Source organism: Pocillopora verrucosa, chromosome 3, assembly GCF_036669915.1.
Source record: "Pocillopora verrucosa isolate sample1 chromosome 3, ASM3666991v2, whole genome shotgun sequence".
Lineage (NCBI taxonomy): Eukaryota > Metazoa > Cnidaria > Anthozoa > Scleractinia > Pocilloporidae > Pocillopora > Pocillopora verrucosa.
Window position 1 is genome coordinate 11,950,150 of NC_089314.1, and position 24,919 is coordinate 11,975,068.

At 37.2% G+C, this 24,919-nt stretch overlaps 2 protein-coding genes across 8 annotated transcripts; both read right to left on the bottom strand.

Annotated features, from left to right (window-relative positions):
• Positions 1-354: 354 nt before the first annotated feature.
• Positions 355-9,853, bottom strand: LOC136279968 (uncharacterized). 3 transcript variants are annotated; one of them, XM_066164519.1, is made up of 2 exons: positions 8,162-9,853; positions 355-1,885 (listed from the first exon to the last, which is right to left on the bottom strand). In XM_066164519.1, exons 1-2 carry the CDS (start codon positions 9,851-9,853, stop codon positions 1,652-1,654), a joined length of 1,926 nt encoding a protein of 641 aa, XP_066020616.1. In that variant the 3' UTR covers positions 355-1,651. The 3 variants fall into 3 exon arrangements, with proteins under 3 accessions (XP_066020616.1, XP_066020617.1, XP_066020618.1); XM_066164520.1 differs by lacking the exon at positions 355-1,885 and adding an exon at positions 3,461-6,577; XM_066164521.1 differs by lacking the exon at positions 355-1,885 and adding an exon at positions 3,461-6,719.
• Positions 9,854-9,870: 17 nt separating this feature from the next.
• On the bottom strand, positions 9,871-24,644 carry LOC136279970 (death domain-containing ATP nucleosidase-like). Of its 5 annotated transcripts, none has more exons than XM_066164523.1 (7): positions 24,441-24,644; positions 22,313-22,374; positions 20,964-21,121; positions 20,076-20,180; positions 16,653-16,710; positions 11,314-12,009; positions 9,871-10,055 (listed from the first exon to the last, which is right to left on the bottom strand). In XM_066164523.1, exons 5-7 carry the CDS (start codon positions 16,654-16,656, stop codon positions 9,871-9,873), a joined length of 885 nt encoding a protein of 294 aa, XP_066020620.1. In that variant the 5' UTR covers positions 16,657-16,710; positions 20,076-20,180; positions 20,964-21,121; positions 22,313-22,374; positions 24,441-24,644. The 5 variants fall into 5 exon arrangements, with proteins under 5 accessions (XP_066020620.1, XP_066020623.1, XP_066020619.1 ...); XM_066164526.1 differs by having other exon boundaries at positions 20,090-20,180; positions 22,313-22,377; XM_066164522.1 differs by having other exon boundaries at positions 22,313-22,377.
• Between the last annotated feature and the right edge of the window lie 275 nt (positions 24,645-24,919).

Genomic DNA, 24,919 nt, shown 5'->3' on the forward strand with positions numbered 1-24,919 from the left:
ACATGATAGGTTTAGGTGGTTGAGGAGGTGGGTAAATTTCAATGCCGTCCCATAAATCCCGTAATCCTCTTCTACTTTTGATCGATTGGAGCATGAAACTTCACGTGAGCAGTTGCACAAACAGAGCAGGCCTGAAACAGCCAGTCACTACAGTGTGGATAAAACCACAAGCGTCCCAAGCTCACGTTCCGAGAAAACGCAAACAATTAACTCGTAAAGGCGTCACACGTTGTGTGACTTGGAATCTGGGGAACAGGAATAACAGTGAGAGCAAAACAAGCTTAAAACGTTAGAGAACACCGGAAACCACGACGGACACACAAGATGTAAGTTCTAATGATTTTACTTGTGAAATGTTCATACTTCGAAATATTTACCGTAGCAAATCGACCATGTTTAACAATTTTGAGAGTACAACCAATACAATATTGTATTAAATTATTTTACAATTCAGAGTTTGAGCAGAGTTCAGAGCATCAAACTCAACTAACTTTTGAAAGCTCTGATGAGTGAATGTCAACCACAATTCAATATTTACATTAATCTCAAATGGTATGTTTAGAAATTTATGCAGGCAGAAGCCTGCCCCTAATTAACAAACAGCTAAATTCATTCACAGCATCTTGAATGCCATGAAAATAAGAAAAATATTGATCCTAAATCACGAATTGATATTCACATTGTTTTTTTGCTTTTAGTGAAGACTTCAATCTGTAGTTAAGGTTTTGCTTTTTACCACATTGAAATATCTATGATTTTCTGAAGAATGGCTGCATTAAGGACTTCTTACATTGGCATCAAAAGAAATGACAGTCAGCCAAATAAATTAATTCATTGCCAAGGCAACACATAATCATTAGCCTACTTAACTAAAAAATGACAAAAAAATACCTCAGTCTCTAACTCAATGAAAACCAAATTTTGAAGCTCAAAGCTCTAAATCAATACTACAACCAACAATATTGGACATCGAAAAATAACTTAAAATATATCCAAATCCAACAATCAATTTCAAAGATAAGACACTCTGACTCCAGAGGAACATCCCACATGTTCTTAGCGATGTTGTGGAAGGGAGTTACCGTGTTGGTGAGGGTACCAATTTACCCAAGCTAAGTGACTCTAAAAATATATTTCCTTATCTTTCATCCAACAGTTGATTGTTTGTTCATTTGATCACAACACTGAAGTCTCTTACCGTTGGTCAGAAACCAACCAAACCAACCAATCAATTTGAAATGGGCTTTGTTTAATCAGGTTTCCTAAACTTGTTTTCAAATTTTGTTCAACACAATGACTACAACTTAGGTATTGACTTCTCTAACTAAGCAGATCTGAAGGAATAGGCCATTTTACAGTTGTGTACTTAGTTGCCAAGCCTTTGATTTGGAGTGAGGCTGAAGGTGACCTTGTTGTGATAGAGACCAATATCTAATTAGCACGATAACAAAGTAATTTGCATGTGAAAAGCAGCAAGGTTTGTATCATAACATGGTCACCCTTAGCCTCACTCCTGTTCAAAGGCCTGGCAACCAAGCACACAACTGTAAAATGGACTACTCTATTAATGGATGGACTGGTCAGGCCGGACAGTTTTGACCAATAGTAAGTTTCCTTAGTTTAGGCGGTCTACTAAGTCAGTCCTAGTCAGTTACGTTTCCAGGCAGGGCCCAGGCTCCTCCTCGTCACCTGAGTCGGTAACTGACCCAGGATCCTCCTCGTCACCTGAGTTGGTAACTGACCCAGGATCCTCCTCGTCACCTGAGTCAGTAACTGACCCAGGATCCTCCTCGTCACCTGAGTCGATAACTGACCCAGGATCTGCCTGTTCTTCTGATCCATCTGTATACCATTCTTCTTCAGGTTTGACATTCCCTTTGTCATCCTGTCATAAATCACAAACCAACACTCAACATTACCTTGTCAAACAACGTACACCTGAACTTCAACTTGTTTACCCTGGTTACATTTTATACTAAGAGAAATTAAGCAATGAGTATGTTTGACCCAGTCAATTTAAAACAACTTTTACATCAAGGAACGTTCCTTGTAAGCTAACATCACAAGGCTCACCAAAATTTAGATATCTTCTAATTATATCAATGCTAGGGCCCATGCTGATTATGTTATTAGAGAAATAAGCTGAAGTGTTCAAGAAATATACGTAACATCTACGTGACCACCTCTCCTGTAGTCTTATAGGTGCTTGACCTGACAACCCCCATGCAGAGAATACAAAACGAACAAGGGTCAGTAGTTCGTGTGGGAATGAGGGACTGCTGAGGTCTCCTCTTTAAAGGTTATGTATATTTACTTAGTGGCCCGTCCCCAGCTAGTACTCATTTTCAAACTAAGGAAACTGCATAAGTGGACATTGTAATGATCAGCGGTATTTCGTAAGAGTATAGACATGCGCAATGGTACCAGCTCTGGTTGGCCATGTTTTAATAAAAAAAACTTGGATATTGCTTACTAAAACTGTTTTTGTTCAAATCCATTGTGCTTTTAGAACAAGCACATTGCATGGTGTCAGAAGTAAAGCACGAAACAGAAACTCAGCCATCAATCTGGCGAAGTTTTGGATGAAATACAGACTGTATTTCTGAGCAATTGACATCGACGATCGTAGTTCATGTCAAAGGATCAGTTGATTCCTGTCACGCCCGAGGTGGGAAGAAAACACCGAAGAAATACAGCAATTACAAGTTGAAGACGAAGAAAACACCGAAGAAACACAACAAACAGTTGAAGTCGAAGAAAACACAACCGAAATGGCGATGCACCTACGCCTTCCAGAACCTCTCAACTTAAGTGGGGGAAACATCTCGGCCAACTGGAAGAAGTTCAAACAGAAATACGTAAATTACGAAATTGCAACCGGAATAAGCTCGAAGGATAGTGCAACCAGAGTAGCAACACTTCTGACTGTTATCGGCAACGATGCTATCGATGTTTTCAACACTCTAACCTGGGATGAAGAAGGCGATGACAAGAAAATCGAAAAAATTGAATTTTAGAAACACTGTGAACCAAAGAAAAATGTCAGCTACGAGAGATACAAATTCTTCTCAAGAGCCCTAGAAAGCGGCGAAAATATCGACCAGTACGTAACGATATTAAGAAAGCTCTGTGAAACATGTGAATTTGGAACATTGAAAAACTCTCTCATCAAGGACCGAATTGTACTTGGTGTAAACAACACTAGAGCAAGAGAGAGTTTACTCAGGGCGGCAGACCTTACACTTGAGAAAGTATTAGATGTGGCGCGATCTGCAGAGGCAACGGAAATTCAAATGAAAGAACTGGACTGCGACTCATTTTGAATTGGAAAGGAGAAAAACAAGTTTACAGACAAAAAGACATCCCCAGATAATAAAGAAAGAAAGACCTTCGAGCAAGAAGTTCAATTACTGGAACTGCGGAATCAGACATGGTGTAAGAGAGTGTCCTGCATATGGCAAAACATGTAACTATTGACAGAAACGAAATCACTTCCAGAGTGTGTGCCGATCACGGAAAAAAGTTCATGGACTGGGCGTGGAGCAACAAGAAGAAGAACAAGATCTTAACTCAACCCTATTTGTAGGAGCTGTCACTACAGAAGCTCAGATCCATAATGAGGAGTGCTATGTGATGTTGCCAGTGAAAGGGCATATCACAAAACTCAAGATAGACACCGGCTCTCAAGTTAACATCATGCCATTGAAAGACCTAAATAAGATAGTTAGAAGCAACCCACAGATAAATGCCTGCACTCATAATCTAGTCAGTTACTCCGAAGTCAAGCTAACTGTACTTGGCACTGCTAGACTACCAGTGCAATCTAAAACAGATGTAGAACATGAACTGACATTTCACATGGTGGAAACAAATCAACCAGGATTATTGGGGCTCACATCATCTCAAGATCTGGGTCTAATCAAAGTAGTTATGGTGGCCAAGACAGAAGAAGACCAAACCGAACCAGACAGAGGAGAGGAAGTTACGAAGTTGTCCGAAGAACTGAAAGAAGAAATACTGCAAAAATACACGCAGGTATTCACAGGCTTGGGACGTTTGGAGAAACCTTACTAAATTGAAGCAGACCCTACTGTGAAACCTGTCGGAAACCCACCTAGAACCATCCCAGCAGCTCTTCGCGACATAGTGAAGGAAGAATTGGATGACATGGAAAAGCGAGGAGTTTTTCGCGAGGTAGAAGAACCCACAGACTGGGTCAACTCTATGGCCATTGTTGAAAAGCCTAATGGTAGTCTGCGGGTCTGTTTACCCTTACCTCAATAAAGTAATAAAGTGGGAACATTTTCAACTACCCACCATCGAAGACATCTCCACACGAATGGCACATTGGTTCACTAAGCTAGATTCAAACCGAGAATACTGGCAGATACCTCTTGATGAAGAAAGTCAACTTATAACTACCTTCAACACACTGTTTGGGCGGTACTGCTATCAGGTCACTCCATTCGGAATCACATCTGCCCAAGAAGTTTTCCAAAAGCGGATGAGTCAACATTTTGGCGATTTGGAAGGAGTTGAAACCGACATCGATGACATAATAGTGCATGCAGAAACAGAAGTAAAACATGACGGTTGTCTACAAGCTGTCCTGGAACGATGTGAGAAGATTAACCTAACACTAAACAAAGAAAAGTGCGTCTTCAAAGTCAAAAAAGTCACCTACACTGGTCACAAACTCACACAAGAAGGAATCAAACCTGATGATGAAAAGGTGCGTGTCATTAATGACATACCTGCACCAACTGATAAAAAAGGAGTAGAAAGACTCCTTGGAACAATCAACTATTAGGGGACATTCATCCCAAATCTGGCAACCGTCACTGAACCTATCAGAGTTCTACTAAGAAAGGACATCGAATTTCAGTGGTCATATGAACAAGATAAAGCGCTTCAAGAAATCAAAAGCACCCTAATCAAAGATGGAGGCTCAGTCCTAAGTCCTGAGATTTTTTGATGTTCAGAAGCCTGTTACAATCAGCTGTCATGCCTCCCCAACCGGTCTAGGGGGGGGGGGGGTGCTGCTACAAGATGAACATTCTGTTGCCTATGCTTCAAGATCCCTTACTGACGCCAAATCAAGATATGCTCAAATTGAGAAGGAACTCCTGGCTGTTCAGTTCAGCTTAGAGCGCTTCAACCAATACACCTATGGAGAGAGAGTCACCATTGAGTCAGATCACAAGCCACTTGAGGCCATTGTTAAAAAGGCACTGGTATCAGCACCACCAAGACTGCAAAGAATCCTACTCAGAATGCAGAAGTATGACTACACGTTGGAATACAAGCCAGGAAGAAAATGATCAAGTTTGGATGGCCAGAAACAAAATCTCAACCTACAATGGTACCAGCTCTGGTTGGCCACGTTTTAATAGAAAACTTACTAAAACTGTGTTCATCCAAATCCATCGTGCTTTTAGAACAAGAACATTACAGACATTATTTGTGAGCATTTCAAGTGCTGCAATATTTTTGTACTTCAGCAGCTCATCAGCTTAGCAGTCTGCTTTGTAAGTTCATATAAATCGATAAAGACGTATTACCTAGTTAAGGTGAACTTGATTCAGATGGATGTAACCTTCATTGTTATTCTTAAACAAACTGATTAACAAGAAGTTCTCTGGATAGAGTCGGATAAAAATAGTTTGATCAAAGTAACTGCACGCCATCGACATTAGAGAATCTCTGCCTGCGAAATTTGAACCAATATCTCTCTCACAGCTGTAGCATTCTTTCTCTACTACTTTTCAAGTAAGCTCTTAGTCATTTCTTTTCAAATCGACAATGTTCTGGTAACTTCTGGTTAGGTGGGAGAAACAGAAAATCTGTGTAGAGGAAGTTTAAAAGAAAAAAAATTCTGCAGTACCTTTACAGCATTTTTTTAAAACCTAAATTAAATACTAAACCACTGAGTTAATCAAACAAATTAAAATTACAGATTTATGCAAGCCTTTTCCAAAACTTAAATTAAATACTAAACCACTGAGTTAATCAGTCATATAAAAATTACAGATTTATGCTAACCCTCCTTCTACAAACTCCCAAATACTCTTCAGAAGCTCTTTCTAAGGGAAAACTCGGGTATCAATTTCTTTTTTTCTCAGTGTCCAGAAATACCCACATTTCCCTTCAAATTTAGCTTTTCCTTCATCAAAAAGAAGCTTCAGCTTTGAAGTATGACATTATTTAACAACACTTAAGAGCTGTAAATAAAACAAAGTGAAAAAACTAAGGTCTCGTATCATTTCATACAGACAGATACTCAGCTCATGTTAAGTACAAGCAATTGCTTGCTCCCTCAATTCCTGTTTCTCTTACGGAAATCAAGACCGCTTTTCGAAGGAAGAAAAATAGCTAAACGCATAAACAAAACTTGAAAACCAGTACAAGCAGATTTCCTAAATTTCAAGGAAAGCAGAGAAAGTAGCTCCTTGATCTCTTCCAAACACTGACATTAACGTTCTGTCAATAATATCTGAAAACAAGCGGCCGTCCTCACATTCAAGCACACAGAGTGGTAACGCATTCACTTTGGTTTTTTTTCCTTTTTGCTCTGTTCCTAAGTATAAAAGGAATAGATTTATCGAGGTCAATAGGATGAAATTAGGAATGGAATGTATCCAGTTTCTGTGTCTCCACTGTACATACCCCAAATAATATTGTTTAAGACACTCAAAAACAGACTCCAGACTTCAGCCTTCCTGAAACGTAAACAAACTTACTTAAATGGGTTCTCAGCCACTACATTTTTCGACTATATCAACTCCAGGCACCCCAACATCAGGTTTATTATGGAAAAGCAGGTTAATCACAAATTACCCTTTTTAAATGTCTTGATTGATAACAATGACCCCAATTCTTCTCTAACCAATGTTTACCGCAAGAAAACTCTCACTGGGTTATTAACTAATTATTTCAGCTTCACCTCATACTCTCACAAAGTGGGTCTCATTAAGACTCTCTTTGATAGGGCCTACAAGATTAATTTTTTAATTTTTATTAATTTTAATTAATTCACGAGTACATTACTAAACTTATGGATATTCTTAAATAGAATCTTTTCCCTGCCCATTTAATCGAAAAGGTTATAAACCATTACATCACTGGGACCCAAAGCGGTCATCATCCCTGGGGTTCCCTTCCCACAACTCCATCTACATTTTGCTTTTAGCTACCCTACATAGGGCATTTTTCTGCTACCAATCTGAAAAAGATTCGCCATTTTATTGAGCGCTACTGCAAGTTTTGTCGTTTTCTTCAAATTCTTGACTTGCCTGCTACTATCAAGACCCTTTGGGTTCTCATCTTAGCTGAAAAAATGAATTGATTCCAAATTTAACAGATTAAATGGTTGCGACAAAGAGTGATTGTATAATGTTCTAATGTATGGTAGGCATTTCTGTCAGTAATTCGAAATGTAAAATCTTTCCTTGAAATCACTAAAATCATCAAAAAGCCACAACGTTTGCTTCGCTTTGGATTTCCTCTCTTGCTTTGGCAGCCTTTCAAATTTAATGAACGCAAGCTAATGTAAAGTAGTTATTACTAATACTGAAAGTTCCACCGTGATTAAAATTCGAGTGAGAAGAAAATTTCTGCGCACCATTTGGTATCTCGATTCTCGCTCAACTTTCCACAATACAGGATGGTCCTTTACCGACTGACATACGCAAAAGAAGCAAACTGAAAAATGTCCTATTTCCATCGTCAACAGTCTTTTCAGTTCCGTGTTCTCATTTTTTTGCGGGCTAATTAACAAAGTGATTTTAAACGCCATGAAACTAATGCAAGGTGGTCCAGACTCGCACCAGTTCTTCCACAAACACAGCAAAAAGTGAATGCAAACAACAAAGCGACAGCGATGTAAACTGCGAAATAAAAATATAGCCGCACACCGTGGTACTTACACATGTCGCATGAAAGAATTAAACGTAATTACAAATTACATGTAAAAACTGATTTGAACTGAGTGGTGGTGACTTTTCATGAAATAAATTTTACTCTTCTTCTATAAAAGTAAACGAAATATCGCACTTGTTCCGCGAACAAAGTGCGTAAAAATTCTCATAACAACACCACAGTAAATTGAACCGAATAGACATGAATAATGACTACAAATGCAAAGTAAGATCCCAAAACTTACGTGGTATTGAGTCTCCAACCAGATGTTACTCTGACTTGCAGCTGCACTCAAATCATTCACTTGTTGCTTTATCATTTTAACATCTAAAAGGATCAGCGTGTGCAGGTGAGGAACACAGCTGAGATGTCGAGTGAGATCACTTACTCCTTCATCAAGAGGGTTACTTAACAAGTCGAGACAGCGCAGGCTGGGAGCCTTGTACAGTGATCTGGCGATGGCTGCGGTAGGTTTGGCTGTTAAATTGATATTTTCTAGTCTTAATGCGTAAAGTCTATCAGTGAAGATGATATGAGACACCAGGGTCTCTGTCAACTGAGCATCAATGATTTCAAAGGGTTTTCCATCAATATTTATATAATGCAGAGCAGTGAAAAGTGGTAATAAATCAGCCAGCATCTTCATCTCTTGCCTTTCAATTTGGTCAATATCCAGGTTCCTCACACAGGAAAGGCTGTGTGGATTCGGATCAATGATAGTATCAGTGTTCTTAGTCAAACACGAAGCTGTTTTGTTGTCGTTTTCATTCAACGCATCACCAACACACTTCACCTGAGTAGACTCTGCTGTTGGCAAAATGAGCTCTCGCAGCATTTCAGTCGGGAAAGTGCCACCTTCTTCTTCTTTCCATATCTGATAAACATAAACGATGATTTTTCTCTCTCTCTTCAAAGTGAATTCTTTCAAAGGACGACGCGGGAACTTCTTCAGCAAATCTGCGGCTTTCTTTTCGCCTGAACAGCTCAAAAAAACAGCATCTGTGTCCTCCGCCACAGTGATTAAGTCTTGATAGCTTTCCTCTGAAGAATCTTGGTAGGAAGGAAAAAAGATAAAGTTGGGTATCATGCCAGATTTCAATAAATGTTCATTTGCAGTAATATTCAGCTGGTTAGAATCAAGAAACAAAACACCTCCGGTGTAAGAGGGAAAAACAGAGCAGAGATCTCGCCTCTTCTCGGCGGAACAACAAAAGTAGCTATGCGAGATAAGCTTTAGATAAAGTTTTTGACCTTCACGCAACGATTCTTCATCCTCCAGAAGCAGCTCAATGAAATTACATTCCGACACAGATTCCTTTCTTCCAACAGACCCCACATGACGGAAAACTGCGCACGCGGCTTCTGTTGACAGCTCACAGGCAAGTTTCAGAACTTCATCCATCTTCCTGATCTTTTCAAATGATTCGACTTTGGAAAGGCTAGGCGTACTTTCTCCTTTATTCGACAACACTTCCTCATTAATGTGCCACGCTGCAAGGAACTCCTGTACGGATTTATGAATGAAATAGGCCCCTTTCTCAGGATTGATACTCGTAAGATTGACAATCTGGAAAACTTCACTTAATTTTTCCAAACTTCTTGAAATATTGCCGGGGAGTTTGCTGCAGCGTACGTAAAGACGGTCTTGCAGAAGTGCTTCAAAGGCAGCCTTTCCAAGATTACTAAGGTCTTCTCTGGCTTCTGTTGAGGTCATTTCCTGAAATGGCATAGACTGGTGACTTCCACCTTTGTGATCCAGCATGGTTTGAATGAATTGTGTGAATATGTCGGCCCGTGACTCTGGCAGTCCTTCGTGACGTTTCTCTTTCCACAAACTACACAGCATCAGTAAGAGGAGAGGTATTTCTGCCATGTCAACGAGATCTTTATCTACCAGGTAGAGCCTAAACCCGTTAAGATCTTCTTCACCTGCCATAAATTTTCTCGCAAAGGTTAATTTTCGTTCCCAGCTCCAAACACAAAAGAGTTACTCAAAATGTTGGATACAACAGAAGCCGCCATAACACAAGCAAAAGTCTTCCATGAATCGTCTGAAGTTGCAACGCCATGTACAAAACCACAAACACCTTTAACAACAAGCCACTCCGTCTTCATGTCATGAGCTGCTGCAAACAGGCCTGAAGTAGAAAAATGAAAAAAAAAATTTAGGCAATAACAAGAGGTGAGGCTTGAAAATATGCCAAGTTGGAGGGTACACTGTAATACACATTACCTTTGTACACCTGCGCTGACCACTCCCCTTATAAAAAATTGATAGGTACCTCCCCTCCTCCCGGCTTAATAGTTTAACAACCAGAAGCCTCCTGTAGTTCAGAAGTAAAGCTTAAGAACATCAGAGCGGAGGGTACGCTGTAATAATCATCACTATTGTTCACTTGTGGTGACCACTCTCCATACAAGAAAATTGCTAACTTTCTTACTTTCTTCAGAAATCTGGCCTTACAGCTTAGCGATCAGAAGCTCCCCTCTAACACAGTAGCTCAGAGGTAAGGATTGAGAACATCAATTTTAGGGCAAAATGTAAAACACATTATGTTTAAAAACCTCTGGGACTACTCATTATTTATTTCTTGCTCGCAGTGCGCCTTTGTTAGTGACTGGGAACAATCATCGTTATAGTAATACTTATGTTACTGGGTCACTTAGACGAGAGAAAAAGTTATATTATAAAGAAATGAACGACGATTCCATCTAATTTCACTTGTGCCAATCAGTGCTGAGGCCTAAGGCAGACACATGAAAAAGTCTACATAGAGTTAATTGACCATTTTGTGAAAATGGGTTTGGTCACCTTTGTGTGAGTGATTCTGGTAACATATCATATTTGCTATGGATAGTGACTGTTAAAATAAGTTTCTAGAAATTTCTAGAATCCCTAGTCGTGCTGACATGCATACCATGGAACGTTCTAGAACATTTTATTAGATTACGTAGTTACCATGTATTAACCTTTCGGAATGTAAGGATTCAGTCATGAAGTAGTAGTTGTTGCTGTTGTCAGGAGTGATTAGATGTCAGATGTCTGGAAAGCTACACCGAGAGAGAGAGCTAATGTGGAAGATTGTTCATTTCAAGGAACTTTGGAAACAACTGTGAGATTGTGTCAGTGGTAAGCTACGGCATAGTCTGTAGTGGGCTTAAGTAAGTCTTTTAAAGATCACTACTACGCTGTCTTTAGGACTCGCTCCTTATTAATTATATTACACGTTGTTTAATAAAGTACTTGAGTTTGTAGGAGTAGAGTATTTCTATCGGTTAAATTATACCGTAACACACTGAAAACAACAAATAGATGTAATCCTTGTTACGGCAAAACAATTTTCTGCACAATGATCACATATGCTAAGCAAGAGTAACCCTGATAGTAATTCTCACCTTTTCCTTCCATTTCAACTGCAATTGCCCCAGGGTGTAATTGACACTGCTGTTCAGCACTAATCAGATCAGAGCTACTTAAAATCTCTTCATCCCAAATTACTTTGACCTTTCGCGCTTTTGAGTTATCTAATGGTGCCTTCCATCCATCAGCTGCATGTTTTACAAGGTCACCAACATTCTTACTCACTGGGGTTTTGTGAAAATCTGTTGTAAGCTTTGAGGATAACACCACATCTCCTAGCTGGGCTTTGTCAGGATCCAAACTGTAACAGAAACCAATCAAAAAGGTAGCCTTGGGTCTCAGGAGTGTGACGGCATTCTTTGAAGCAATTTGAGAACCTCCAGGATGCAAAGCTTCTTTAAAACATTTCACTAAAGCAACTTTCAGTGACCTATCTTCATCGTCACCCATCTTTCCAAAGTACACATATCCAATGGATGTGTCATAGCTTTTGAAGGAATCTCGCAAGTAATGATAACAAGCCAAGAACTCGCAATCCTCCACGGTCAAAAGCAGAATGTCAACTGGAAGACAGTCCGTGTCCCAACGTTTCCCCTTCTCTGGCAAATCTCCAAGTTCCTTCAGTGTAATACTCAGAGGTGGAGGGTCATCACTGCAAACCACTGAGCTGCTGCAATTGTCAATACTAGGTTCTGCCTTCTTACTAAACGGAATCTTTGTCCAAACTTTTCCTAGAAGTTAACAAACAAAATCAGAAACTAATTCAAGAAGAGATAAACATATATTATTTGTAAACACATGTTTGCTTATAAGCATGTCACATGTCGAAAGGTGATCAAAGTGGGGCCGTGGGAAATGCTGATATACAGTAAAGACTACCAAGCCTAAACCACAGCCGATACCTGGCCTTGAACTTAAGATCTGGCCAAAGATGCTTGGCATTATATCTCAAGGAAACCCTTGCTGCTGGTTGACAACCTAATTACAAAAGCAAGCACTGGGCTGTATATGTTGAGGGTTTGCTAGTTTAAGAGCTATTCTCGAGATCAACTATAAAAGCTATTTGACTCCCTCATCTTTGCGTATAGCTTATAATTCTGGGGATCTGCTTGTCAGAAGTATTTGAGTGAAATTGACAACTTCTGCAAATATACAGATATCACCAGCATTTTTTATGTCCTGGTAGCAGCACATGCGAAACCACAATGTGTGGTTTGTAAACAGTTATTTGTCAAGTGTTGATGAAACCAGAGAAAGTCAGTTCCTAAATCAAGAATGCCTTTTGGAATAACTCCTAATTTTTAAATTAAATCACCATAAGATAGAAAAAAAGAGATGTAAGATTTCTATGTCACAGCTAAGCAGCCAGGATACAAAGTATGATTCAAAGTTATGACTGCCCAATCAAATTTTCAGAACATTTGAAGACACTTTCCAACTGTTTAGTTATACTCTTAGTATTCTCCAAAAAAAATTAGGTCACTGGTCTCCAAAGACATTTTAGTTGCCAGCCACAAAAAAATCACTATTTGGTAAAGGCTAAAATTTAATTCAGATTTAGACAAGTGTTTCATTACTTTGACTAATCTAAGCACAGTGTGTGATGGGTGCTTCAGACATGTGTAACCAGCATATAAATGACAGCCATTAGAGAACATTGATTCATTTAGATAAAACTTAGTTGATAACTTAATTTAATCTCCCTTTTGTTCTCCTTTGTTTTGTTTGATTTTTGTTTTAACTTCAACGCTGTTTTGGTAAATAAATTTTCAACTGTCAAAATGTACATAGATTTTGAACATTTAAGATAGTTCCTTAGGAAGCCCTCTTTATAAGGATAACCTCAGGGGTCTCCCTTCCAAATAAATTTATGTTTGAGTCAAGAGTTATTATTATTATCATTTTCATAATTTATTATACAGTTATTGTTTTAATTCCATGTAACAGTTTTAATAATAGTGTCAGAGGTATATTTTTTGTAACTCTAAGATTCATAAGGTCAAGATTCCTGTCGTTGAAGGCCTAAATGTAATAACTGTCCTAAATGTACTAAAGCCCTAAATGTAATAACATTTGGTCCTAAATGTAATAAAGTCCTAAATGTAATAACATTAAGTCCTAAATGTAATAAGCCTCCAATGCAATCGTTTAACTCCTTCGGTGCATTGTTGTTATGGCGGACATCCACATTGAGATGTTAAAGTGACAACTGTTGCACCAAAAAAACCGCTGACCAGTATACATGTCAAATTACGGGCTCGCTGATATCAATCAGCGTCTTTTTACTTGCTAAACATAAGAAATATCAGCAGTCGAAGTATGGTCCTTAAAGCGGTTTATTGATCGAGTTGAAAATCATTTCCAGCCCAAAGTGGGCTAGAGCTTGGCTGGAAGCTCAATAGGATAGAATCGATTGGTACGTAATCATTAAGACTTTTTGGAAAAGAAATTGACTACAATTGATGATGAACTAGCATGCTATTGTTGATGTTATCGTTCGTGTTAAAGTCTTCAGTAGTGATGCACCATTTTGGAGCAGTTTGAATGATTTCGCTATGTCACATGTTAATCCAAAAGAAAATTAATATTATCGGTAGTGTTACTGAAATTTTGCACATCAATGATATTCAGTGTCAATTTATTTTAATAAAGCATTTGAGTTCATTTTTTAGAATGACTATCGTGATTTATTCAATTTTGAACCTGGGATATTGCATTTCTAGCCCTCTATGGATTTACTCCACCTCAGTAATCAGTTCATGTACCATATGACTATAAGTGGAAACTGTTGAGCTTTCTTTTTTTCATTCATTTATTTATCTATTCATTTTCTCCCCTCTCGGTGGGGAGAAGAGATGAAGACAAAAAATGAAATATAAACATTAGATCAACTGTAAAATATATGTTTTCCCAACATTTCTGTTCGGGAACTGATGAACCTATCATAAGGGGCTAAAGGAAAAAAATGAATGGTTCATTAAACCATCAACTGACCATCATGTGTTGAATGTTGTAGCTCAATGGTTCAATTTGACTCTTACGTGGAAAAAAGGCAATATGTCGAGACCTGTGATCGTGAAATGGGATAACATATGATTGGTCAGTAGATATCTTGCTCTGTAAGTCACTTTATCATATAGCTAGCAGCGCACGCGGACAAGATGAAGTGAATCCTGTGCTCTGATTGGCTACCTGAGCGAGCATGATGGGCCCACCCTCGCCAGCTCAGGATTGACCGTATTGATCCCACGCAAGAAAACTTACAAAGTTCGTAACTTTTGGACAATTTTGGCATATCAATAGAAAAAAATAAACGACCCTCTTGGGTTTATTGTGCTGCAAACACAGTTGGTTTTCACCATCGGCTCTCGAAATAAACAGGCCATTCTTGATTCTTATCAAAGCGAAATATTTTGCTATACAATGAATCCTTTAATGATTGAGCCGAGAGATTATAAACTCTCTTGACCAAGCTTGTATGGTCAAGATTACTGGATATTATCCTCGTTCTTTTTCTACTTTTTCATGGACCGAGACTTCGTCTCAGTCCATAGAAACGCAAAAAAAAAATAGAGAACTCGGCCAATATCCACCATTTTGACCTCACTCTAAGTCAGTAACGCATATGAATATATTTTATGCAGACCCATACAAATATGGCAAGGGAAGACAGTACAAAAAATGCACTTCCGAGTCTGGAATTTGTCTAACGTGTAAGTCGGTGAACTTCCTTTTCCTTGTAATTCGGTTCATGAAGTGTTAACTTCAGCATTGATGACAGAAGTATATCGCCAAAATCTGTTACACTTAAGAGTCTAAGCCAATGATATGAAGAGAGCTATTGGTCCGCTTTCTCATAGCTTTTGCGTCCGTCAATTTGATGCCAAAAGCACATCAGTATCAGCATAAGGTTTTGTAGCCAATGCTTCTCAACCTACGTCTTTAGCAAATATAAAGACGCTGATTAATATCAGTGAGCCCGCAATATGCCATGAATATAAGACAGAGGATTCTTTGGTGCAACAGCTGTCACTTTCACATCTCAATGTTAGCGCAGTTAAACGATTGCATAGGAGCCTTATTACATTTAGGACCGAACGTTATTGCATTTAGGGCTTTATTACATTTAGGACCAAATGTTATTACATTTAGGACTTTATTACATTTAGGACAGTTATTACATTTAGGACTTCAACATCCTGTAGGTTAGCTCAAGAAAGAAAAATTTATACTTTATGGCTTAAATTTTGCATATTGCAGAAAGTTCATTCCATTTTTCATTATTCTTAAAAAATGTATTATGGAGAGAAAGGGTGGGCTGGTTAATTCTGGACAAGCAGGTCTTGTCATGGGTTGCATTCAGATTGGATTTCCACTCAAGTTAAAAAATAACCTCAAGTTCCTTAAACTTTGTGTAACAATGAATTAAGGGTTGTAACAAACCCAAAGGTATTTTTAACCAAAAGCTATCACCCAAATCTGTATAAGACCAAGAACAGCCACTTGTAATTTTTTTCCAAATTGCCCCTTATTAACATGTTTCTTACTGCTACCTGTCTTAAACTTTGCTATTGTCATCTGTCTGCTTCTCTGAAATCTAATAAGACCCCTGATTTTACTTCTCTTATGCCTTCATCAAACAACTGTTTATGCAGGTGTGGACCTCAACAAGAACACTTCATTCTATTTCCTGCCATGGTCTATAAATAAGCAGCAGTTTGCTGCAGATTAAGGTAATCCCAGTTGAACTGTATGTTCATGAATAAAGAGATTTCAATGACCAAAGTGCAAGTCAATCAATGTACTAAATCAAATAAAGAATGTGAAACCAAAATTTCCAAACTAAAATATGAATGCAAGAGACACTAAAAGAAGTGCTCTGCAGTCCTATTTGTCAGGTCTAACAAATAGCCTTTGGTGACCTTAAGCTGGTCAGGTGCATTAGATCAGTCAACTAAAAGACCTCAGTTGTTTCCTGTCACTTTAACAATAACTGCATGTTTCTTTAACAATCACTGCATGTTGTTTTTCCCCTAGATTTAATTGCGACAAGAAATTACCATTGAACTTTTTTGAGAAAAGAATAAGATCATCTATAGCTTATTTAAGTTATTAATGAAAATTCAAAATATTTTATTATGTCTGAGAAAACAAAATCATGCCTACAAATTTTATGCGTGGTACTCTTCTGAAAGTTACAGGCTGTAAACAATTGTCACTCATTTAAAAAAACTTAATGTTGGATCCATTAACCCAAACAATACACTACAGAATAACCAACACACTACAGACCCACAAAAATATAAGAATTCAAACTTGGGAACTTAGAATCATGTTATTCACCTCAGTTCATATGCAAACAAATAAAACTCACCCATGTTAGCAGAATCTATTTCCACACTTAGGAACTGATCATCCTGCCCTCTTAAAATCTGCTGGGAATAAAATTATTTTAATTAACAAACCATTCAGCACAGAAAAATATGCCTGTTAATCACTAAGATGTCATATTAATATGATTCCTCAGTTTTGCAGTGCGCAATTCCTGTATTACGCATTAAAATCATATAACGTGGGGAATGACCATGCGCACATTCCAAGAACAGGATATTGTTTATCAATCCATAGACCAGGTAAAGACTAATTAACAAGCCTGTTGATCCCTAAGATGTCATATTAACATGATTCCTCAGTTTTGCAGTGCACATCCTGCATTGCGCATAAAAATCACATAACTATATAGGGGAATGACCATGCACGCATTCCGAGGACACAATATTGTTTATCAATAGTGCACAGTCAAGGCTTCTCTATTTGTTTTATAATAAAGAATCTGTTAAATTCCCCAAGCATTATTTTCAATTTTCAAAACAAATATTATTTCCAAAGCGAACAACAGTGTCGTCAGCATGCTCCATCCATACTCTTATAAAGCACGCTACAATAAGCCAATCAGTATCCCTGTTAGAATGGTTCAAATTATAAATCTGATTGGCTGTACAAGTCTACGGCTGTCAAAAATGCCAAACCATCAAAGTTAAAAAACCATCAAAGTTCACATTCTGCAATAGTTTACAAACTAAAATAGTTCGGCAAGTCGAATTTAACATTTTTGCCAGAAGTTTTTAAGTGAAGAAATGTAAAATGGTTTCCGTGTTTACATAGCCTGATGTAAACACACGGGAGGTTGGGAGAACACGAGATAAGCGTAGGAAACCACGACGTGAAGTGGAGTGGTTTCCGTCTTATCGATAATCCAGGATAATCCTGGATAATCCAGCTTATCGATTCAGTGATTGGGATACTTAAGAAATTAAATTATGAAAAGAAACTTGGTTTGTACTTCTTACTACTAACAAGTCTTGTTTTAAAAATATTTTCAGATCAGAGTTTCAAATAAAGTAAATTGAAGAAGTAATTTAAAAGGTGTTTTTTTTCTCAAAGGGTACAGCAACCACCTCTGTCTTGTCTGCATGCTAAATGTTTACCAAGTGTGTGGATGATCCACAAGTATTGGAACTCTTACAAAAATGTTTTGTAAGAATAAAAACAGCAAAACAAATTACAGCAATCAGTCATGAAAACAGAGCAAAAAACTGAAAATAAAATGCAACAACAATCATGAAAAAAGAAAGATTAATTAGGTGTTGAATTTGTTTGTCTAAGGCATGAAATTTCAACTTAAAATGATGTAAACAGAAATTCTCTGACAGTGTTTGAGGCAACTGAGCTTGACTGTTCCAAGGCTTATTTGCATAGTTGGGAATTTTTGAGAATTCCTAGGAATTCCTTGGAATTCCCAGAAAACTGGGAATTTAGTTGGCAAGGGTTATTTGCATAATTGGGAATTTTTGAGAATTCCCACAAATTCCCAGAAAACTGGGAAAAAAGTTCGCAAGTGTAAGAGCCAACCCTTTTGATGGTTCCTAAATAAACTATTAGCTGAATGTTTTCAATACTTTTCCCTTTTGTTTTTAGTGTGGTATTGGAAAGTAATTTTTATCCAAAATAACGAGGAGTGGATACATGAAAATTTGCAAATCACAAAGAAACATTAGAGCCAGACACACAATTGATGACGACTAGTGGATTACAGAACAATGAAACTTCATTGTCACAAGAGCCTGAATTGAGTGGTAATTCAGCTTAACACAAGCTGGACGAGAAAAATCATTCAGAACAGGAAAACAAGCTTAACACTAGCCAGGCATTAGCCATTAATTAGCGAATCAATTTAGTAGTTGTTGAAAAATCCCACCTTCCTTTGGCCTGAATTTGGCTCTGGTTTTGACTTAAAACTTCCTTTGCATTAATTAGGTTGCAAATTTCATCTATCTTTTAAACACTTCTATTGAAGTAAAGGCATGCTAACATTCTTGCCTAGAGACTTGAATCGTCAAAAACCACTTTTCATGTAAACACCAATTAAGAAGTTATTTACATATGTGCAATAGCACTGCTTTGAAGTTTCAGTTTTTGGCACTGAGCGATAGCAATGGTTGTTTTCTATGTTTGAATGAAAATGTTGACTGGTTGGACTATCAGTCTAGTGCTATATCACTGCTGTTTTTTTTTTGTTTTCTAAATTAACACAGGACTTGTATTCCAGGCAGCCACTTTTTGAGAAGATGGTATATTACATTGCTGTTCCTCTTGACACTTTTCCTGTGAATTGTAACTGCTTAAAGCTTTCCCCTAAACACCAAGATAAAAGTACTTTTTATAGTCATTTGATAGGCCTCATCTAACCCATTTCCTAGAATGAATAACTATTTAGATTTCCAATCCAAAATAAACTCAAACTACATGTAACTCATCTTTGTCAAGGAAAACGACAGAAAGATTGTTGCATGACTTTGTTAAGGTATCCAAGTGACAGCAAGTTTCAAGTGGTAATAATTATCCACGAGGTAAGCATTTTTAAAAACACTCGTTGCCTGGCTCACATAAGTCTCTTATCAGGCTCTGAAAACAGGTGTATTTGTAAAATTATATGTTGCCTTAAAATGTGTAAAGGTACTCAGCATTGTCCAACTCTTGTTCCGCTCTTGCCCTGCTTCTGTTAGCCTTGTCCAGTCTGTCGTAGTCCAGACAAGAGCATAACATTTGTCTAGTGCATTAGCTGAGAGCTGGACAACTTTTTAGTCCAGCTTTTGTCATGTGGATATCTGGCTCTATGAATGGTAATCAGGCCAGAATCATGCCCTATTCAGGCTCTGTCAGGCTCCAAAGTTTCCTACAGGTTGCACACCTCACTTTCAGTCCACTTTTCTCAAAAGTTTTGTTCCTTTAAGCTTGGGTTACTGAGAGTTCTTTGTTATTGTCCTGATCATTTTCAAGCACTTTTCAACCATCAATGTACATGCAGGTCACAAATGCACTTAAATTACTAATCTAATGTGATCATCAAAGCAAAATGAGCTTACAAATATGGCAATTTATAATTAAGGTCAGGAGCAGGATGTGAAGTGAGTCATTTTATTTTTTTGATCTATGCACCACCAGTTTAAAAACAATAATGGATAATTTTGGTATGTTTTGTCCTCAGCAATGGAAGTCATGGAAATGTGAGTTTGATTGATCAGCTGGAGTTGCAGTTGTAGTGCACTGCTTTACGTACATGTACCTTTACCATGCACTTCCTATAGCTCAATTGTGTGGTAAATCTACTTTCCTTAGTGAAGTGCAAAAGTAAAATAACTAATTACAATTATTGTGTGGTAAATATACTATCTTGATCATGAATAAAGTATTATTAGGAGTATTTTACATCTGATTTAAAGGCTGCTCATTTTACCTGCTTTCACTTACTCTTTAATCACCACTGGAAAATTACTGAGGTACTTGATAAGCTCAATGAACAATGTATACCTGCTCTGTGATGTGGAGGACAACTTTGATACTGTAAAAAAAGACAGAAAAAACTGAGTGTTTAAACAATATTGTAAAAACAATTAAGTTGTCAAATCTTAATTATTTAAGAAATCATTTTCAATTAAGTTTGGCTCTCATATCAAATCTGTGACTTCACTGTGTAAAATGTGAAATGGCCATTAAACATATTTAGCTACAGAGCTGAAAGAGAAAGAGTTATAACAATGCAAACATGATCATTAGTTGTTTTGCACTCTATACGTTAAACAGCTTGTTTAAATTCCACTGTTATTATAGGCTTTGTAAGCTATGGTAAAAAAAGATACATCAATGGAAATTAACTGTAGACACGTACAAGCTGGTGAATGCTAGTGAATCAATGCAGGGAGTCCTACATAACAAATATCTCTGGTTGTGAGGAAACAGAAGTTTGCAGTCACAGTCCATGGTCATCAATGCAAAGCAGAAGATGTTCACCTTAATATTAAATAGAAGTTTAATAAATAGAAGTTTTCAGTCTACAATCTTCATTTTTTTGAGGTTTTAGGAACTTAAATCTTTGAAATTTATGTCACAAATTTGTTCCTATATACATGCAATATATACTTCTTTGTCTGTCACATTTAAGGCGCATTTCATAGTGATGCATATTCAAAGCAAAAGATGTTCAAGTCTAATTTTCAAGCAAATTAAATTGTTTTGTTGATCAAACTTTTGTACTGTAATAAACCATTTTGATTTGACACATTTTTTTGGTCTTTGCTGTAATTAATTTTGGATAACAAGACATTCTTGAATGACAAAAACATACCTTGACTTGAACCGTTCTTTGAACTGTTTGGTGATATTCTTTGGAGTTCAACTGTGCTCAACTCAAACACAGTATACCACAGGAACCTTAGGCAGCCAACTCACAGTTTTCTCTAGACTCTGATTTGTCTTGTGGGTGGTCAGCAAAATGTCTTCAATCTACGAAGCAAACACTGTGGATGTTAACTAGGACATAGACTTATGTAGGTTTGGTTGTGACACAATAAGTTGTTTGGGTCTAAAGTTTTTTTGGTCATTGGCGATGTTCACCTTGCTTTATTAGCCATGAGATCCTTATAAACTTTGCTGGAAGAAAACAAAATCGTTTTTTACTAAATATCTTTTACTTTTCTATATGTTTAACTTCTAATAAGTTGTACTGGATTGGAGACCAACTTGCCAACATCTCTACTCAATTTTATATGTCGGCAAGTTGGCATTAACGAGTTGAACCATCAGCAACTTGACTGTAATTCGGTCTTACAAGTAGCTTTTGGTGACCTGAGGCTGTCCTGGGTACAGCCATAAATTTAGTCAGACCATGCTGGTCAGGTTTATTCAATCAGCCAATTAAATTACCACAGTTTTTACTGTCACTTAAACAATCACCAAGCTGTTTCTCCCCCTAAATCATCGGAGCAAGATATAACCATTTATTTCATTCAATAACATCAATTAATTAAGGTATCCACAAAGAATTGCAATTATTTTTTCATGTCTGAGAGTGTCAATTATATTATGATTGGTACATCACTGAAAGTTGTTTATGATTAAGTAGACTGTAGAAAGTTATTCTTTTTGATAAAACTTATTAAACCTTTGGCCTCTAAGAGTGACTAGCATTATTTCTCCTCATAATATCACTCCTAAATCACACATTAAGGTCACAACAATTAACCTTTTAACCCCTGAGAGTGACAAGCATCTAATTTCTCCTAGCAGTACTGCCCTTGGATCAAATGTTGTGGTTGTGAGAATAAAGGAAATGATCACAAACTCAACAAGCTCTTGATTATGAGACAAATTCTCCTTCTAGGTACCATAGGAAATGTTTAGAGAACAGTATGGAGAACTTGCAGACTGATGTTAGGATGTAAAGGGTTAAGGAAATGATGACCAGCTAAAGAGGCTATTGATTATTGAACAAATTCTCTTTATCTGCACCTTAGGAAATGTATAGAGAACAGTATGGAGAATACAGAGACTGATGTCAGGGTGTAAAGGGTTCATGTAGGAGCAATTAACCCATTCAAAACAAAACAGGCCCACAATTACAAAATAATCAAGATTGGGAACTTGCAATCTTATTCACCAAAGTTCACATCTTAAGAAATTATTAATAAAACTCACTCATGGTGCAAAAAGTTATTCTTGTATTCAGAAACTCTCTGCCCTTTTAGACATGCAGTTATCTGCTGGAAATAAAAATCATATTAACACATCATTTAGCACAGAAAACATGCCTGATAATCCTAAAGATTTTACATTATATACCAGCCTACCAAAATTTGTGTATTTTCATAAATTTTCCCTCAAATGTCAAGGTTCATAATATTATCAATGTAATCTGTGCTTCTATAATTTCTTTTAACATCAATCATCATTATTTCCAGGTAATTGGTACAAGTTTTACCTCCAAGTGATATTCACAAATTTACATAATCATGACATTTGATACAAAGCAAGTCTAATTGTAGTTAAAAAACTTAAATCCAACATAAAATATAAAAACATCAAACATCAGATAAAAAAATGTACGTGCTTTGTATTCTTTTTATGTCAAAATTACTGACAGCCGAGTTAGATATCAGTTTTGCTTCTAGTTCAATTTCAGTTAGTTGAGATCAATCTGAGTAATGATCCTTGTCAGTCTGCCTTAAATCTGTCCAGAAATAATAAATTTGTTTTTAAAGTATTGATTATTGTAGTGCTGAGCTTTTAAAACAAAGTACACATTGGCATTGCCCTGGTTATTATAAATTATTCTAAAGAGCTGACAGAAGCACAATTAAAACTATGACTGATGTTTTGACGATCTTGTACACTGGCATTTCAAACTTTGATTCGCAACTTTATTCTACAATGTAAAAACTTGAAGCTTATCATAATGACATGTCAGTGTACACTTTGAATAACAATGAAGTAAGTTAATTTGGTGCTTTAACCTCCTGCACTGTTTTTTGTTGCTGGAGATTTCACCATTGTTCATAGGGAAATAAGGGAGTTATATGAATAATAAAGGTTTAGATGCATTACTTTCTGTTGAAGTCAAATTAGAGTTCTGTGTTTGTTGTTCCACTCGGATAGAAGACCCTGGTCAAAGTCTCACTAATTTCTTCTGCTTCTAATGCAAAACAGGAATGAAATTCAGGTCACTATATATCTACCTACATTGTCCCAGACACATAACCTCAAGTTGTGAGTTACATTGCCCCCAAGTGCAATTATGTCACCCCTTGTGTGGTTTTGTTGCCTCCAGGTGTTACATAGCCTGTAGTGGTTCATTATCAATCACAATTCCACTGATAATTTAATACCACTAACTAACAAAAAAAATGTGTATTGAGTTAATTTATGTTTTCAGACTTGATGACTTGATGACTTGTTCTAAAGTAATTAAATGGTGTAAAATTCGAAAAGAATTTTTATCTGAAAATCAAAGTTTTGCATTTATATTCTGTTTACTGAACATTGAAACAAATTGATCATTACACCTCACTCTCAGCCCACGTAATTTACACATGAGTTTTGTTCATTAGCTTGGGTTGGTGCTAGTTTTTGTTATTGTCCTGATCAAGCAAAAGAGTTTATAACTAGGGCAGTAAGTGAAGCAAATCATTCTGTATTTTTGATCCATGCACTGTGAGTTAAATCCAACAATGGTAACTTAATTTGGTATGTTTATAACCATTGTTTTGGAAGTCATGGAAATGCAAGTTTGATTGATCAGCTGGAGTGGCAGTAAACAGCTCATTTTAAAGGCTGTTTATTTCACCTTTGAGCCTGAGTGTCGCTATCCGAAATCGCTTCAGACTTTTCTCGTTTTTGGTTGCAAAGGAGCTGATTTTCAGGTTAAACGTCATTCTTGTACAAAAGGAAATGGTCGAAAAACTTTGTTTTCCGGAAAAAGATTAGGGCTGCAAGAATAACGCAAATTTCATTGAGGGTAAAGGCTAAAGGCAGGCCTTATTTTCAATACTGCTCAAGTAGTGTTCATTACTGCGAAGTTCGCTTTCACATTCACGTCTTAATCCACAGTACAAATATATGACTTTCACATATTCACAGTCGTTAAACTTCAACGTCACTAAAAAAGAAACGTGATTTGTTTCAAGATATCACAGAGAAAATCTTGCCATCGAATTAAAAAACGAGAAGCTTACAATGGCTGATAAAACTTAAAGTAATTCAAGAAATGAGATTTGAATTTTCAATAAATATAAATTACAGATTAATTAAGAGTTAAAGACTAGCTCACCTTTATATTCGCGTTCTCCGGTCGATCGACGCGGAAGTGAAGATCGTTTATGTTGCCATAACTGATCCAAATTTCTTACCGAACACGAGTCAAGTTTACACTTACATCATTTTCGATGCACTGGTTTATCTTTAAAATTCCAAGCAAGTCTTATTACAATTAAAAGTCAGCACAAGCACGACAATTAGAGCTATTCCGCGTATGGTTTCTCGAATGTGCTTCGCAAAGCACATTTCCATCATTCCCATCACTCACTAGGACCCTTTTTCGAAGACTCTGGGGAGAAGTGATGTTTGCGTGACTGGCAAAATAGTTCGCAAGTCACGCGATCTATTTGTTGGGGGTGGGGATAATTTCCTGTTCGTTACCGCTTTTGGTTAGTAAGTTTAATTACCGGCTAAGTTCTTCGTACGTAATGATAAAATGTGAGCGGAAAATGCGCCTAACATTGTGTTTTGTGACCTTCACAACCGCACAAT

Excerpts from the sequence above, each read along its gene's own strand:
- LOC136279968 (XM_066164519.1), bottom strand. The coding sequence starts at position 9,853 with ATGGCAGGTGAAGAAGATCTTAACGGGTTTAGGCTCTACCTGGTAGAT. Across the intron at positions 1,886-8,161 it reads GGTTGGAGACTCAATACCAC|GATGACAAAGGGAATGTCAA; the intron begins GTAAGTTTTGGG and ends GATTTATGACAG.
- LOC136279970 (XM_066164525.1), bottom strand. Across the intron at positions 10,056-11,313 it reads AGTTGAAATGGAAGGAAAAG|GCCTGTTTGCAGCAGCTCAT; the intron begins GTGAGAATTACT and ends TTTCTACTTCAG.